This window comes from Lytechinus pictus, chromosome 4 (assembly GCF_037042905.1).
Source record: "Lytechinus pictus isolate F3 Inbred chromosome 4, Lp3.0, whole genome shotgun sequence".
Lineage (NCBI taxonomy): Eukaryota > Metazoa > Echinodermata > Echinoidea > Temnopleuroida > Toxopneustidae > Lytechinus > Lytechinus pictus.
Genome location: NC_087248.1, coordinates 20,405,419 through 20,421,901, shown reverse-complemented (window position 1 = coordinate 20,421,901; position 16,483 = coordinate 20,405,419). Strand labels below are relative to the sequence as shown.

Here is a 16,483-nt window from a genome sequence, read left to right as displayed (position 1 = left end):
TATTAAATTCTTCAGCACCAAAAACAATATAATTTCTATGACAAGCATACACCTAAACGAATTTACAGGCAAGTGGTTTGAATGAATTTGTGATTTGTGCTCCATTTAACAACTTGTCTTTCTATTGATATATATATATATATATATATTCTCTAATATGGCTTATTATAATTATTATTATTATTCTGTAGCCTTGGCCATATTTCATAAGCATGTTCTTAACTTAGAAAGAACATCAAAGACTTTATGTATGGAAAGCCAAACGATTCTCACTATTTTGTTTTAACTCACAGGTGTTAAATGCAAAACTAACATTTTAACATTAACTATTTAACATTAATAATTTAAATGACTAATCATTTGTTTAGATTTGCTGCTGTCATCAAACAATAGATTGTTTTAATCTTTTTTTTTTTTTTGGGGGGGGGGTCAATGGGGCAAGGGGGTGCATCATAGGTGGCTGTGGGCTACAATTATTACGCAGTGAGCTTCGTAGATGGGCCAAAGTGATGAACAGAGGTTTTTGGAGACTGTACAGAGTGTGAACAAGGATTATAGGGGAGATTGTGAGAAATTTCAGCCAAGCAAGACTGCATTGAAATATTCACGGAAATTGAACAGAGACTGTTCATAGAGACTGTCCAATTCCCATACAGAGACTGTGTTTGTACGATGCCTCCTACAATGTATTTAAAGGCTGACCTTATGATTTTGGAGGGAAAAAAATGTATAACTCTGCAAGCAACAAAATTATAAAGGCTGAGGAAACCATGAATCCCTCAAAAAATAGTATGATCGTGACACACCACCCTTGAGCGTTTGGGCAATTCAATGGCATATGATCAATGTTCAATCACCTAAGATGGTTTAAGACCATAAAACAGTTATCTTTAATAATGATCTGTCTTTTCTTGTCATTTTGTAGCTTAATCATTTTCATGTTTCTATTCAAATGAATGATTGAAAATATGAAATATTTTATCACGTATTGGTACATGTAATTATTCTCATGTAATTCACTCCTTTATTTGGATATGTATAAACAGCGCTTTGAAACTTTTGTCGAAAGCACTATACAAATATGAATATCATCATTTTTTCTTCTTGTTATGCATTTGCCATGATTCAAGAACGATCAGTAGCAACACTTGAAATCCTCAAAAATATTGTATGAATAACATCTGGCTTTCTATTTTCAAGTCTTTTCTAAAATTACTTTTAAGTTAAGAACAGCCTTATGAAAAGACAGCCAGGTCTGTGTACACTATTGTCAACTTTTGAACTACATTTACTTTTTTTGTCAATGGCAGTTTTATGCTTCTCCTTGCACCTTCCTTCATTTTGCACCCTTTTTTCCCCTCAGCATCTACAAGTAATGTCTATCTTTATGGACAGTGATGACTACATGTCAGTGTTTGACCAGAGACACTCACTCTCTACTGCATATGCAAGCAATGAAACAGTGATTAGCATCACTTTCACCACTGACGACACTTGCATGAGGTATTCCGAAAGCCTGGATGGTCTAGAGTGCATTAAAATCCAAACTCCACTTCGGTTGATGGTTGAAGCTACATGTACATTTAGGACGATCCCATCACGCTTTGGTCTTCAAGCCATATCCAAAGAACTGCTAAGGCCTAAAGATAACGGATTAATGCCCTGCATATCCACACTGCTACACAAGTGATAATGAAAGATTTGAGTGTTGTCATGTTGGCCCATGTCTGGGTTAGGATACCTGATGACTGGGGTCAGGAATGGACCTACTGGAGGTCTGTGTTTAACTTGTAGGCCTAAGTTCCAAAGGAAACTGCAGGGGGCCTGAGAATAACATTCTGATAAGACAAAGGTTTAGAGGGTCAAACCATTGTTAACACACAAAAGCTTGCCCTTCCAAGCTTTTGTAATCTTGCCAACGTTCCACTGAAGCCATCTTACTTTTGTCTCTACATCACATTTCTGCAAGAGTAATTGCGGAGGCCTGTGTAATGGACAATGGGCTCAATACACGCCTGCCAGAGGTTGATGTTCCCAGTTCCACGTTACCCGTAGGTCCTAGATTCCAGTGAAATTGCAAGAGCCTTGGAAGATGGGCAAACCAAGGCATCCACAAGAGTGCCATCTCACTTCAGCCTCTGTGTCACGTTTGCGAGAGCGATCGCGAAGGCCTGGATGGCCGAGAAAGGACTCTGGAAATCCAAGGTGTAGGCCTGGCCATCTATCTTGCCGAACTGCATCACCTGGATCAGTAGGGCGGAAGGACACCGGGGCAGAAAACAACAAAAGAGAATTTGTGTGAATTGGTGATCTTATAACACCTTAAAAACATATTCATGGTACAGAAAAACCCTGTCTATCCATCCAGGGGGAAACAGAAAAAGTTGCAACTGGAGACAGGCAGCCTTTATAGAAGACTACATATTCCTTTCCTATGGGTGACAATTTTGTTGGCCACTAGAGAGAGGTATTCACTATAGAAAGGTGGCCACTAAGACATATTTGACTGTATATTACTTTGCTTTAGCTCGAAAAAGGTTGGGCTATTCTGATGCCTAATTAAGGCTGGGGATGGGGGTGACTCAGCCCCCCCCTTCCCACATTATCTACAAGACCTTCCCTGCATCACCCCACCCAGACTCCACAGAACACACCATCGAGTCTACCGGGGAAAATTTCGACACTGCAACAATAAATGAAATTCTCGTTCACTCATGCATATTAATCTCTTTAAAAACCATGAAATTTACTACAAAAACCTAATCCATCACAACTGATCAGAAATTTTTCATATCACCTTCAATTCCATAAGCTCCAGAGGACTTTCCTCTGACAAATAGGAAGGTCCATTCCTGCACGACCAAATTCCACACCCGTTACAAAAGTGAGCAGTGATTACCAAAACATCAATTATTTTCTGACATTTAGGTGTCACAAAAGTTGAGTCTATAACCTTGTCACATGTATATCCCCCCAACCCTATGTTTTTTTTTACATGGCATTCATTTCATAAGTGTAAAGTGTTATTGTTTTAGACACACAATAGAGATCTAATTGGCTATTTACAGAAATACATGTAAGAGAGCCATCATCATTTCTGGAAACAAACAATACTACCATCATTTAATTTCTTGAAAAAGGTTAAGTACTAGAAAGGATTCTGTGTCCTACCTGTTTTCCATGTAACTCCACTTGGAAATTCTTAGCTGATTCTTGTGTGACTCTCCCGCCAAAGTCCAGTTGATAAACCTGTGTATTCTCATTCCACAAGGGAGCTTTGTTATGCATCACAAACACCTTGGATTTGCAGTTAGCATACTGTTTCATCAGTTTTGCTTTTCTCGACTTAGCGCTGCTCGCTGTCGACGAATCCCCTGCCTCGTTGGCATTTTGATTCTCCGCTTCACTGTCAGAGTTCTCTCCCTGTGATTTCATGCGAGACCTCGAGGGCGAGCGGTCAGAGTTGGACCACGCTTTGCGTAACGACTTCCGACTCTTCCCAGAGGAATTCTCCGGGGTGCTTCCGGAGAGTTTCGGTGATCCTTGCTTCTCAGATGATGCCGCTTCTTGTCCATTTTCCGCTTTTTTTCCTTTTAACTTGGACCTCTTTGATTTAGTCTGAGGTGACGACACTGTTTGTTTCTTCTCCTTCCCCTTATCCTCAACCGGGGTTTCACAAGGCTTGGGGGAGGGCGCCCTCACTGGCTCTGACAAGTCAAGATCTGGTTCATTCACACTTATAGGTGCTCTACGTATTTTATCTATCTGAGGACTACCATTCATTATTGCTACATGTCTGACACCGTTCGCTAACGTCACATCGGTGTCTTTCACTGTCCCGTGACCATTTGATTCATGATGTTCTCTTCTCCTAGCCATCTTCTTTGGTGACTGACTACTACTACCTGGACCGTCACATAAATGTCCTGGCCGTGGATGTCTTGGAGCTGTGTCCGCCCACCGCGGCAAATCAGTCTGTAGCTCCTCCTCGCCTTGTACATCGGATGGTAAGATAATTCCCTCGTCTAGCGCTTCCGCTCCGCCGTTCATCAACCGAACGTCCGTTACAACATCCAGCGGTCCCGTGCGACCACCGGCTAAGCTCGTCGTCCCACATTCCGATTCGATCTTCCGCCTTCCTTGCGAGACTAGTCTCTGTTTTGGGATAGCGCCTTGTTGAGCGTATTCCTCCCGAGTGGTTTCTGCCAAAAGCGGAATGGTCTCTCCCTCGTCAACGGTTTGACTTTCCACGTTGCTTTGTTGGGTCAGTTCACTGACGAGATTGTGGTTGTTTGAATCTACTGTGTCTGAGAAGCTTCTGTTGGTAGATGTCATCGGGGCAATTGGTGCCGCTGCTGCTTTGGCAAGAGGGGGACTCTTCACTACATCTTGCAAAGGAGAGGAAAAGAAAAACAAAGGAAAGATAATAAAATTAGGATATTGAAGAACTGCTGGACTCAAAATACTTACTGCAGTAAAAAGAGAAAGATCTTTTTGGCTAGCTCCCTCTGTCTTTGCCAAAATGGTCTTCATCTTGAACCTGAATAGAATCTTGCTTTAGTCAAAATAGTTTGGTGCATGTAAAGCCTGCATTGTGTGTTGATGTGCCCCTCCCTTGTTTCATAGACATAGGCTGTGTTACAGTGGAAACCACTGGAGTCCCTTGTGTATATGAAAGTCACCACGATAGCAGGTTAAGAACCAACTGCCCTATTCATGTAACAGTAGGAAGAAACCCTGGAGGAGTGGTCCACCTGCACAACCCCAATCAGGAATATCGGCAGGAGAGACATAAGGGTCACAGTGTATCAGTTCGCTTATAACTTCTGAGGCAAATGTGATGCCAAACAAATAACAATGATAAATTTCAAGACTTTTATTATCATTCTTCAACAACGTCCTCACCTTGAACATCATCGTCGTCTTCACTGAAGACATTAGGATCAAAGTCAGAGTCCTCTTCCTGCCGACTGCGCAGGAACTCGGGTTTTAGTTCCACCAGAGCGATGGTCATCTGTCTTGGTTGTAGGTGTAGTAAGCTTGTCCTGTAGTTGATCTGGCCAAGGTTGGCTGGCAGGAATTCAGCCAGGCCATGGATCTTGAACTTGGTGCCCCAGATGTTAGATGTGACTTCCACCAGGGGATTGCGCTGTGTAAGAACAAACAGAGATGATTGGGTCAAAGAATGAAGTCAGGAATGGCATCAAAGAATAGGGTCAGAAGATGGAAATCATAGAATAGATTCACAAAATGAAAGCATAGAATGAATGCCTGCTTCCTTTTTTAGGTTTCGTTCATATGAAAAGGAGAAATTAAATCATTGAATGGAATGGCATCACTAAATGAAATCACAAAATAATATCATTGAATAAAATCAAAGAATGAAATAACTGAGTGACATCACTGAATCACATCGTAGGTGAAATCATCAAATTAAATCAAATGATGAAATTGCATGACACCAAATGTGTAAATTGTAGAATCAAATGATAGAATGAAATCACAAAATTGAATCATAAATGAAATCAATGATAATGGGGCATGCTCAAGAAGTACCAGCCCATGCAAATCATCAGCAACTTCAATCACCAAATGCTACTTGACTTTTAACCACTAAAAGCCATGTGCTTTGGATTTTTGCCTCAATACTTTAGCTGTGGCCGAACACAACCATTTCGGTAATGGGTGCTAGGTGACTTACTTCAGGTAAACTATCTAGAAACAAGCTATCAAATTCCTTCTCCTTCAGTCTGGGCGAGTCTGATGCACTTTGTGTACTTTCCTTAGGCTTGGGACTACTGCTGCTGTTGCGGTTGTCTGACTTACGTCGCATGTTGCACATCAGATCCTCATCGCTATCGTCCGAGCACGAGCTGTCGTCTGAACTCATGAAGGTTGGGACGCCAGCATCATCATCATTACCTGAAAGATTAAAATGATGGAACATTGAGCCATCAAGAACAAGAATTGGCAGGATATGTAGGGGTGGGCACAATGACGGACATTGTCTTCTCTTAATCTCCCTCTTTCTTTCCCCTCTTTCTCCTCCTTCTTTTTCTCCTTCTCCTCTTCCCTTTTCTTCTGTTCTGACCCATTCTTACAAAAAGATGAGACAGATTCAAATCAAATTCACATTGCAATTGATAAAGTCAGGAATCGAAAATCTAGAATCACTATCTGATTTTTGACTTAAACTTTCCCAACTTTTTGTGAGCAGAGCTATAGAATGCAATCAACCCTGTGCTTGTCAATTGCTGAGTCTATGATGCAAGTATGACCCATTCCTGAAATATTTTATTGTTGCTCTCCCCAACACAATAGGTTTGCAAGACAAGCATTTCATGCATGTGCAAACAAATTGGCTCACTCTATAGTCTTGCTACTTAGACGCTTAAACTAATTTTTTTTCCTCATTGCTGTTTAGTGATGCCATTTCTAATATTAGAGCCCCATTTGTAGTTGGCTGCAACAACTGAATCCTACCACATGACAGCCAAGCTAAAATAAGTACCAAACGCAAAATGCTACAACCATTTAATGCATTTACAATTCTACAGCATGTCATCAATCAAGTACCCCCCAAAAAATTTCATAGACCAAAATGACAAAGGATATCTCACAAAGGACTTACTCTTTGGTATTGTCTTGGGATCGTAGATCACAAACTCCGGTCTAAGCTTGCTTATCCTTCTCCCCTTCAGAAGGGGGACGAGCCCTCCTAGGAACTCCAGAAAGAGGGTGAAACACGGACTACCAGTTCTTGAGTCAAACTCTGTCCGTACCATCGTGCAGTGCAGTCTTTCATTGCCTACACAAAAGAGTGGACATAGTACTTAATGATAATAATGATAATTGGCATCAATATAGCTCAGTCTGTGTCGATACATTCTCCTGCCACTTCCAGTGCACTGGAGGAATTGATCCTGCCTGTACCAAGTCCCCTCACCTGGGTTGAGTGCAGCACAATTTGGATAAATGTCTTGCTGAAGGAAAACATGTCATGGCTACCATTTTATTGAAAGATGAGCGTCAGAATGAATAGACTTCAAAATGCCATTGTTTATCTTCTAATCAATTTTATAAAAGACCATATTACTTAAAAGGCATTATTTCATTGTTATTTAAGTTCATGATAAGTTATAAAAGACAAACTTTATTTCATTTTGGGAGATCAACTGTGGAATAAGCTTCAAATAATATAATAATAATGTTGATTATAATCCATGGAGTATTAGTACATGTATGTTCTGAGAGTTTGGGATCACAATGAGTTGCTTTTACAGATTGCCACATGCACCACATGTATGCATGGGACCAGGGGCGTCGATCCATTTTTCAGATTGGGGGGGCAAAATCAAGGGGTCGTGTGGTCCAGTGGTTAGAGCATTGGACTCATAATCGCAAGGTTGTGAGTTCGAATCCCAACTCTGCCATTGTCTCCACTTTGATAAAAAGGCCCAAGAGTGATATCTGTCGTCTATTACGTCAGCCACTATGACTGATTAACCTAGACGTAAAATGTTTCCAAGGTAATTGGTTATATACCAGCTTGGCGTTTACCAGCAAAAATTGCTGTCCTGCCGAGTTCCTACGGGAGTTACCACAAACAGAAACAGAAACAGAAAAACAGATCACACCAAACAAACTCACCCACACACAGGCCTAATTATATATATATATGAGAAAGAGACTCGGACACATATCTCACCAACAAATTAATGCGAGCGCGAAGTTCTTTTTAGTTTTAGAACTGAGAATGGGACAATCTGTTCACCTAATTAATCATGAAAAGTATGGGTTTTGGTGCCTAAATGATGCGAACGCAAAGCGCGAGCTGAAAATTTTTATATTCCAATCTGAGAAACGGACATATTGAGCACGATTTTAAATAAAGAACGAGTTGTGTATCTCAATCTCGCTTGCTGATTTCTGTGTAACACTGCAATCTTATTTTATTTTTGCACATGCATGCGGAATTATTGGGGGGGCAAGACGATATGTTTGCCCCCCCCAATATTTTCATTGGTGGGGCGATCGCCCCCCCTGCCCCCCCCCCCCCCAGGATCGACGCCTCTGCATGGGACTATGCAAAATGAACCTCTGCCAAAATATCTTGCATCATGAAATGTTTTATTGTTTCATGAAATGCTTCCAATGGGAGTGTCTAATGAAGCATCTACACGTAGTTTGTGATGTTCACTAACTAATTTATTTGTAGCCAATCAGATGGAAGCATTTCAGTAGCTTACAACTATATTCAGCAAAAAATCACTGCTATTAGTTTCTTGAAATGCTCCCCAGGTTTACTTCTTACCTGGAGGTGGTTGACTGACAAACTCTCTGAGCTTGGCTGGATCTGGAATGCATCCCTGTATGAGATAGAATAGATGTTGCTTTCATAAATAATATAACATTACCATCATCACCAGTATAATCATGATGGTGATGATGATTATCATCATCATCATTGATTTGATTTGATTTGATTTATTGATTTCCGTTTCACAACATAAGCATGATAAGTATAACAAAACAAGGTCGAAAATAATGCAAGACGTAATAAAATATACATAACATAATCTTAGATTTAAGGAACACAATTCGATAAATAAAATTACCTTGTATGACAATTGTATTTTAAAGTAAAACGGAGGGTCTTGCCGAAAAAATCATCATCATCATCATCTTCATCATCACCATCATAATCATGACCATCCTCATTGTTATCATCGTTATCATCATCATCGCCATCATCATCACCATTATCATCATCACCTTCACCATCATTAATATCATTATCATCATCATTGTCAACAATCATCATCATCACCATCAGCATCATCGTTGTCTTCATCATCATCAATATCATCACCACCACCACCACCATCATTATCATCATCATCATCAATATCATCATCATCACCACCACCACCATCATTATCATCACACCTTATTCTATAAAGTTTCATGAAAGAAATGATATAAATTTGAAGCGATACAATATTAACAATGAACATACAAAAATTATAAATATCATCGGTAATGTTCACAAATTTCAAATTCATACACTGTACAAAAAGAACTATCATTATTGAATTAGTCAAGTAAGCTGAAAATTGTATTAAACAGAGAGGAAATTCACATGCACTGAATCGATAAAGAAGAAAAAATTGCCTGTGTGTTTGGACACCACTCGGCAAAATAAACAATATATAAACAAAAATAAAAGTCCACTTCTACGGTGTTGAAATAGTTCCATGCAAATAAGTTTGCTCCAAATTAACACATACCTTTATTGTCAGAGACAATCTCTCAGAGACGTAATTTCTGAGTCTTAGAGGCAAGGGAAGTTTGGTGATCAGCTTCTCCTCATTGGTGAGAGGAGTGATCACCTCCCGACATAGCACCTGCAGAGGGGCCACGCCCTTCTCGATCCATGCCACGTGGAGGATGGAGCCGCATGCAACAAAGAGTCGCTGGTCGTTGTGACCCCAAGTCAACGCTGAGAGTGGTCTCTGAAAAGGAACAAGGCAAGGGGAATGAGAGAAAAAAGTTACAAAGTGAACCCTATTTATGATGGGCATGCTTTTGCATTTACCAAAATAAAATTTCCAAATAACACAACAAGTAATATTCAAGTTTTTTACATTATCAAACTATTTATGGGCAAAAATCAAGAAATTGTTGCCAAAAAAGGTGACCATTTACAATCATATTGGATTCATAATGATTTCATGGAGAATTTTGTATGCAAAAATGAATCGGCAGTCGAGAACTTCAAGAGCAAAACTTTCAATGAATGTCAACTTTCCTTCCTTGATAGAGCAAGTATATATTTATTCTTCGAGAAACAAGAATCCCCAAACAATCATTTTGAGCGCTATATTATTTTCATTTCTTGTTTAATATCTCAATAAGATGACACATGTCAGTGCCACTCAAAGCATCATACGAAACGCAATCCTTCTAAGACTTGTTGGTCATACCTGAGATGGAATATTGAGAGTGAAGCGAAGATGTCCCGTGGTATCGTAGAACTTGACGGCACTGATGCTCTCAACGGGTTGGGTGCCACCCACGGCCAGGAAGCCACCGCAACCGCTCCACTCCATCTTTACAGCTGCTTTATATGGCAAAGAAATAACAGGTAAGATGTCAGTACAATCCCTGTGCTATCATCTAGGTCCATATATTTCCCAAATTATTAAGACATTTCAAACACTACATTGGTTAAGATTATGATCAAAGTTCACTGACCCTACATGACCTTCGACCTTGGTCATTTGACCTGAAACTCAGGCAAGATGATCAGGGATACTTGATTACCCTAACGTTTATGTTTCATGAACTAGGTCCACATGTTTCCTATATAGTCATAATGACATTTCAAAACTAGACCTTGGTTAATATTTCACTGTTGACGACTCGTAGGAAAAGTGGTGCCTATAGTCCTATTATTGTCAGTTTTTAAGGAGCAAAAGTAGATTTATCTGGACATTAAAAGGAGCCGAGTACATAACCATACCCTAAGAAACCTACCGGTCATTCCAGTCTTGATGCATATAGGAGTGAGATCATCATGACTTTTCATCAGTTGGATCTCGCCGTCACCCAGGTCGACAGCCATTACTGGACTCTTCCTCTTATTACGATTCCGCTTATCACTGCCTACTTGGGTCGACAAATGAAATACAAAGAAATCTCTATTAGTGTTACAATCATACCTCCATTGGGTAATGCCATGAAATAGTCAACCTTTTTTGTTGTTGTTATTTCGTTTCCCATTATCACTGCTTACTTGGGGGGGGGGGGACATATGTCATAAAATGAAATCTCTATACGCGTTAAAGTCACACATTGGGCAACTCTATGGATTAATCAATCTTTTTTGTTCTTGTTTGTATTCTGCTTGTCACTGCCTACTTGGGTGGAAAGCCTACCGTTTAGAAATCTCCATGTTACAGTCATACCTATATTGGATAATTCCATGAAATAATCATCTTGTTTTGTTGTTCTAATCCCGCTTTATCACTGCCTACTTAAATGGATAAACAAAATCAATTCAGTGAGATATCTGTTGATGTTAATTGGGCAATTCTATAAAATATTCATCTGTTATAATAGAGCATAAACAAAGTTTGATATTTTTGTCTTCTCATAGTTCTAGAACAGACTTTTGATCAATGCTCCCAGTCTACACAGATCAGAATAATTAGCACCAAAAACTCACTAGAAAACTCAAGTGCAAAAAACACATGCAAAGTGCTGGTTTGGCGGAAGCAATCCACTTCGCGGATGGAAGCCAAGTATATAAGATGGATATGGCAATTAAATTACAGTCCATTTACCAGCGTCCTATTTTCCGTGAAACCGTTTCCCCCATGCTTCATCCCATGACACGCCCAGTTACCTTTCCTCTTCTTTCGCTCGTCCCCTTCGCAGTCCCCGATGTTAACCATCCGAAATTTCTCTGAGGACCAGAGCAGCGCCTTGAGGGGGCGCTCCGTTGCTAGGTTACACTGAGTCACCAAGGCACCATGGATATCCATCACGACGATTTCCCCCTTGGACGTACCTAACAAAACCTTGGTTGGAAATAAGAGAGCGAGAGAGAGAGAGAGAGAGGGAGAGAATGAGAGTGGGAAAGGAGGTTAGAATAATTATTCTACTTCCGTTTCCTTTTCTTGTTTATATTTTATTTCATTCTGAGGCCGTCTTGTAGAGATGATGATGGGATGTATATGAAATATATTTTTGGGATTACCAAAAGGGACGAAATGAGGACCTAAGTGATACTTGAGAACAAATTGTAAAAAAGAGAGAGAGATTTTTTTTGTATGATGATAGAGGGAGAATGGGGGATATATAAAGAATGAGAGAAAACTAATACCTCGGTCACATTTGCTCTACTGCAGCCGTCCGGCAAGTAAAAAACAGCCGTTTTCATTTTTTTTGTACCAGCTACATTAAAGTGGGGTTTGAATTAAAATGAATTAAACAGCTGTTTTCGAATCGCCGTAGAGCATGTGTGACCGAGGTATAAAGGTCAAGTCCACTCCAGAAAAATGTTGATTTGAATAAATAGAGAAAAACCAAACAGGCATAACACTAAATAAAAATTTCCTCAAAATCGGATGTAAAATAAGAAAGTTATGACATTTTTACTGATTTGACATTAAGAACCAACTTGACAGAACCATAAAATGTATAAAGCAATGATAATACCAAATGTTCACGGAGGAATAAAACTGTTTCACTGGAAAATGAGGGGACAATTAAAATATTTCAAATTTCATTAAAATTTTGATTAAATTTTCAGTGTAATGCTTGTTGGATTTTTCACTTTTTTTTCAAATCAACATTTTGTTGGGGTGGACTTGTCCTTGAATTAAAGAGGGAATCTGGGGTAGGGGAAAGGAATTAATTACATTGTAGGAGAGGGGCATAAAAAGTGATAGAAAATGAAAAAAGGGGAGATTGGGGCAGAGGGGGAGATGGAAGAAATTGGGAGAGGGGTAGAAAGAGAGATATAAAATGAAAGAGGAGGGTTTGGGCTCAAGGGTGGGGGATGGAGTGTGCGTTCACAGGTGAAATTTAAAATAAAGGTTAATGATAAAATAAAGGAATCTGAATGAGAAATAATTACTTATTTAGCAATAAGAAAAGTACAATGACTGTTTTTCAATGGACAGTTTTCTCTGATCTAACTTTAGTCTGACTATAAAAACAAATTTAATAAATATAAAGACATTACACACGGTCTTATGAAACACTCCTTGGGCATTATTCCATCGCCATGCAATTCAATAACACAGGAAAGTGCCACTTTAAATTATGTGAATTTAACATGATAATAATATTAAAGGTTAAAATACTGCAATTAAAAGGTTCTAGATATGTTTTCCTCCAACCGATAACACATAAATTGAACGTATGGATGATGTTGCTAAGCAACGTCACATAATGAATGCCCCAAGGATTTTCTCGCTCAAATAACCTTTATATGAGAATGTACATGAAGGACTGATCACAATAGATTGGTGGATATCTGGCGAAGATACTCAATTAAAATGGATTTCTGCTCTCCGGAGAGACTTAAAAAAAAAAAAAAAACAGATTGGGTTGATAAACCATGGATGAAATGGGAGGACTCAATAGGAGAGAGAGAAAGAGAAAGGTAGAAAGAGAGAGAGTGTGTGAGTTTGTGTGCTGGGCGGGGGGGGGGGGTGAAAATGTGTATTTAACGACAACAGCCATATAAATGGAAAAAAATAAAAAATAAAATAAAAAAAATAAAATAAATAAAAAATTGAATATATGTTAAACATTTAAGTTGTAGACATTGAAAAGTATCCTAAAATGAAAATAAAAGACCCTTCCCTCTTCCCTGAACAGGGAAAAGGAGAAGAGACCCCCCCCCAAAAAAAAAAAAGACGATGAGTATACATATGAAACTCAACATCTCTTTCCTCTGCTTTTCAGTAGAGAAGGTAGAGCGATTTCGGTCAAAATTGTGTTACTCTCCGACAAATCCCCCTTTCACGGATTTGTCTTCTTCCCAGGTACGAAGCTGGGAAATGCGATTCCGCTCTATTTGTCATCAAAATATGGCAAACAAACAAGCAAGCAGGTAGATATCTGATACGTTTTCTACTCTGGGGCTAGTACCGTCTGCAAATGTTAGAAGGTTTCACACCTTCCAAATCAGAAAAATACTCTTGACTTTTGTACACTCAGGCTTTTTTACTGTCATTTTATTACCCGCTCATACAATGTACGTTGTACATCTCCAACCCAGATGGGTTCATACTTTGTATTAATTAAAAAATAAACAGATTACAGAATCATATTGCAAAGATGTTTTATTAAAATGAAATTGTTGGTATTACAATTTGAATTGAGAGAAAAAGTTGATTCAAATTCATATTCAATTTAATATGGTTTCAAAGACATTGTAAAACAGTACAGTCCGAAGACTGACATTTAAGTTTACAGAATATGGAAAAAATACATATGAAATGAAAAGATAGTTTACAAATTAACGAAACATAATCAAGCACGAACTAACAAAATTACGAAGAATGTAACATAAGAGTATGATTAAATATTGCACTTCAGGTTTATATACATTTGACTTTAACTCTCTGTGAAGATTTAAATTAAACCAGGAATACCACAACATATTCTTTCCTTATTTGGAAGGTGTGAAAGGACTTATTGACGTTGAGCTTGAGTTCTTCATAACTCGGACACCTAAAGACTGTATGCATATACTGTATAGGCAAGCTAGGAGCTTCAGCAATGATTAAAAAGAGAATGCTCCGTACAGTATACACACACCAAAATAATCATAATAATTCAGATAGTCAGGGAACAAAAGCAGACAGAGGATGCCAAATACTGGTAAACACACAATTAATGGCCCGAATGTGGTTTTTAAAACCCTCGGTTGAACCCATGGTTTATGCACATTTTTTGTACAAATTACGCTTATTTACCGCGTATACTGAAAAGTGTCCAATGCTGATGCGCGCTTTTGTCACAATGCACCAAATTGACGCCTGTTGCCATGGTTAAGTACGCTATTTTATTCATGAGTCCACTGTTTTAACAGTGGGCTCATTAATTCAAAACAGTGGACTCATGAATAAAATAGCGTGGATAACCACGGCAACAGGCGTCAATTTGGCGCACTGTGAGAAAAGCGCGCATCAGCATTGGACATTTTGTAATATAAGCGTAATTTATACAGGAAATCTGCATAAACCATGGACTCAACCATGGGTTTTTCAAAACCAGCTTTGTGAATTCGGGCCATACTGTTCGGGAATGATTTTACTTCTCAAATTTAATTAGCAGTATTGATTGATGGGAAAAAGCTTTTCCCAATGTTCTATCCAGACTCCAAATACAAAAGCCTGATAAATGCTCAGAAGAACTTACTCAGTCATATAAAAAATTGTAAAGCAAATTGCAAAGCAAACTGCAATCCAAGAAACTAATTCCCAAGGATGGGATGCAAAATAAACACACAAAACACATACTGTTGGGTATGATTTTACTTCTCAAATTCAATTAGTAAAAGCTTTTAACAATGTTTCGTACAGACTCCAAAATAAATGCCGGGGTGAGACATAAAAGATTGGTAATCCTCAGTTACACAAATCATCTGCATTGCAAGATATATTACATGTATGCCCTAGGACAAATTCATTTGTATTGGTTTGGGCTGAAACATGTACTACCTGTATGGGTAAAAAATTATGATTAATTTCATTTCAAAGGCTCTTCAATCAATTGTGGCTATGTGGTTGCTGAATAAAAAGCGCAGGTGCACAACAGTACAAACCATGTATAGCAGGGATTTTTAGAGCATGTTTTTTTTTAAATAACTTCAAGAATACGACGTTCTTAACAAACTATATTTCAGAGTTGCCTCCAGTGAATTTCAATGCAGTCTTAAGGTATAATGAAAATATAATTTTCAGCACATTTTGATCAGAGGAGTTCATGCACCAACTTTTGTTTATTTATTGTGAAATTGCTTTCAACTAAACAGATGCAAGGATTTCAGTAGCTTATAACATTTGTCTGACAAGAAATATATTCATGAAAATGATCCCAGGGGGATGGGTATTCCAGGAAGTGACTTCCCGAGGTATTCAACTCGTCTTTTTAATTCAGATGCCATTCTTGATTGATGGCTCGGTCATACACAAATTCATGCCTACCTGTTTATCATCCGGTGACCATGCCCCACATAGCAGCTTGGCATCCAGGTCAAGCAGAGATGACCAGTAGCGTTGACCGGTCACAGACCCTACGAGGACGAAGCCATCCTTGTAGCAGATCAGAGCCATTCGGCCATCGTGACTCCAGGAGAAATCACTTACCTGCCAACAAAAAAAGAAAAGGAATAACAATGATGATAATAATAACAATAATAATAATAATAATGATAACAACAACAAAAATAATAATCATAATAATAAAAATAATAACAATAATAATGACAATGATAACAACAACAAAAATAATAACAATAATAATATGCAAACACATAATAATTATTTATTTCACAAATTCCAGGAGGCATTAAAAGTTTGTTAGTAATATTTAGCAGAAAGTTGACTCGTTAATTTCATATACAAAAATAATAATAAAAACAAATTGGACTTGTGACATCATTATCCTTTTTATGTTGGATTATTGGATTTGATTATTTCAAAGCTGCAGTGTATCTCATCCATGATTTATTAAACAAATTGGGAAAACTCTGAATATAATACATTTGTTCTTTGTCATGTGTTTTCAACAAAACTTTATTTCCTTTGATTGTTTGATGTTACTCTTTTTGTTCAAATCAACTTAATATCATGGAGGATAAACCCTTTAATATTTCACCATACTGTATTAAAAAGGAAGTGAATAGGAGTGGAGTATTTCTTTCTGACAGGAATTTATTGGAATATTGTAAGCAGTT

General features: G+C 38.4%; 1 protein-coding gene across 5 annotated transcripts; it reads right to left on the bottom strand.

Moving 5' to 3' along the window:
- Positions 1–419: 419 nt before the first annotated feature.
- Positions 420–15,893, bottom strand: LOC129258864 (tubby-related protein 4-like). Of its 5 annotated transcripts, none has more exons than XM_054897098.2 (11): positions 15,732–15,893; positions 11,411–11,585; positions 10,540–10,671; positions 9,987–10,123; positions 9,291–9,515; positions 8,315–8,369; positions 6,632–6,808; positions 5,702–5,922; positions 4,906–5,149; positions 3,172–4,388; positions 420–2,243 (listed from the first exon to the last, which is right to left on the bottom strand). In XM_054897098.2, exons 1-11 carry the CDS (start codon positions 15,858–15,860, stop codon positions 2,127–2,129), a joined length of 2,829 nt encoding a protein of 942 aa, XP_054753073.2. In that variant the 5' UTR covers positions 15,861–15,893; the 3' UTR covers positions 420–2,126. The 5 variants fall into 5 exon arrangements, with proteins under 5 accessions (XP_054753073.2, XP_054753076.2, XP_054753075.2 ...); XM_054897101.2 differs by having other exon boundaries at positions 3,172–4,382; XM_054897100.2 differs by having other exon boundaries at positions 9,987–10,120.
- Between the last annotated feature and the right edge of the window lie 590 nt (positions 15,894–16,483).

Coding starts and splice junctions, on each gene's coding strand:
- LOC129258864 (XM_054897098.2), bottom strand. CDS start 15,860: ATGGCTCTGATCTGCTACAAGGATGGCTTCGTCCTCGTAGGGTCTGTG. Junction 5,923..6,631: donor TCCCAAGACAATACCAAAGA/GTAAGTCCTTTG, acceptor TTAATCTTTCAG/GTAATGATGATGATGCTGGC. Junction 2,244..3,171: donor TGGAGTTACATGGAAAACAG/GTAGGACACAGA, acceptor CTACTGATCCAG/GTGATGCAGTTCGGCAAGAT.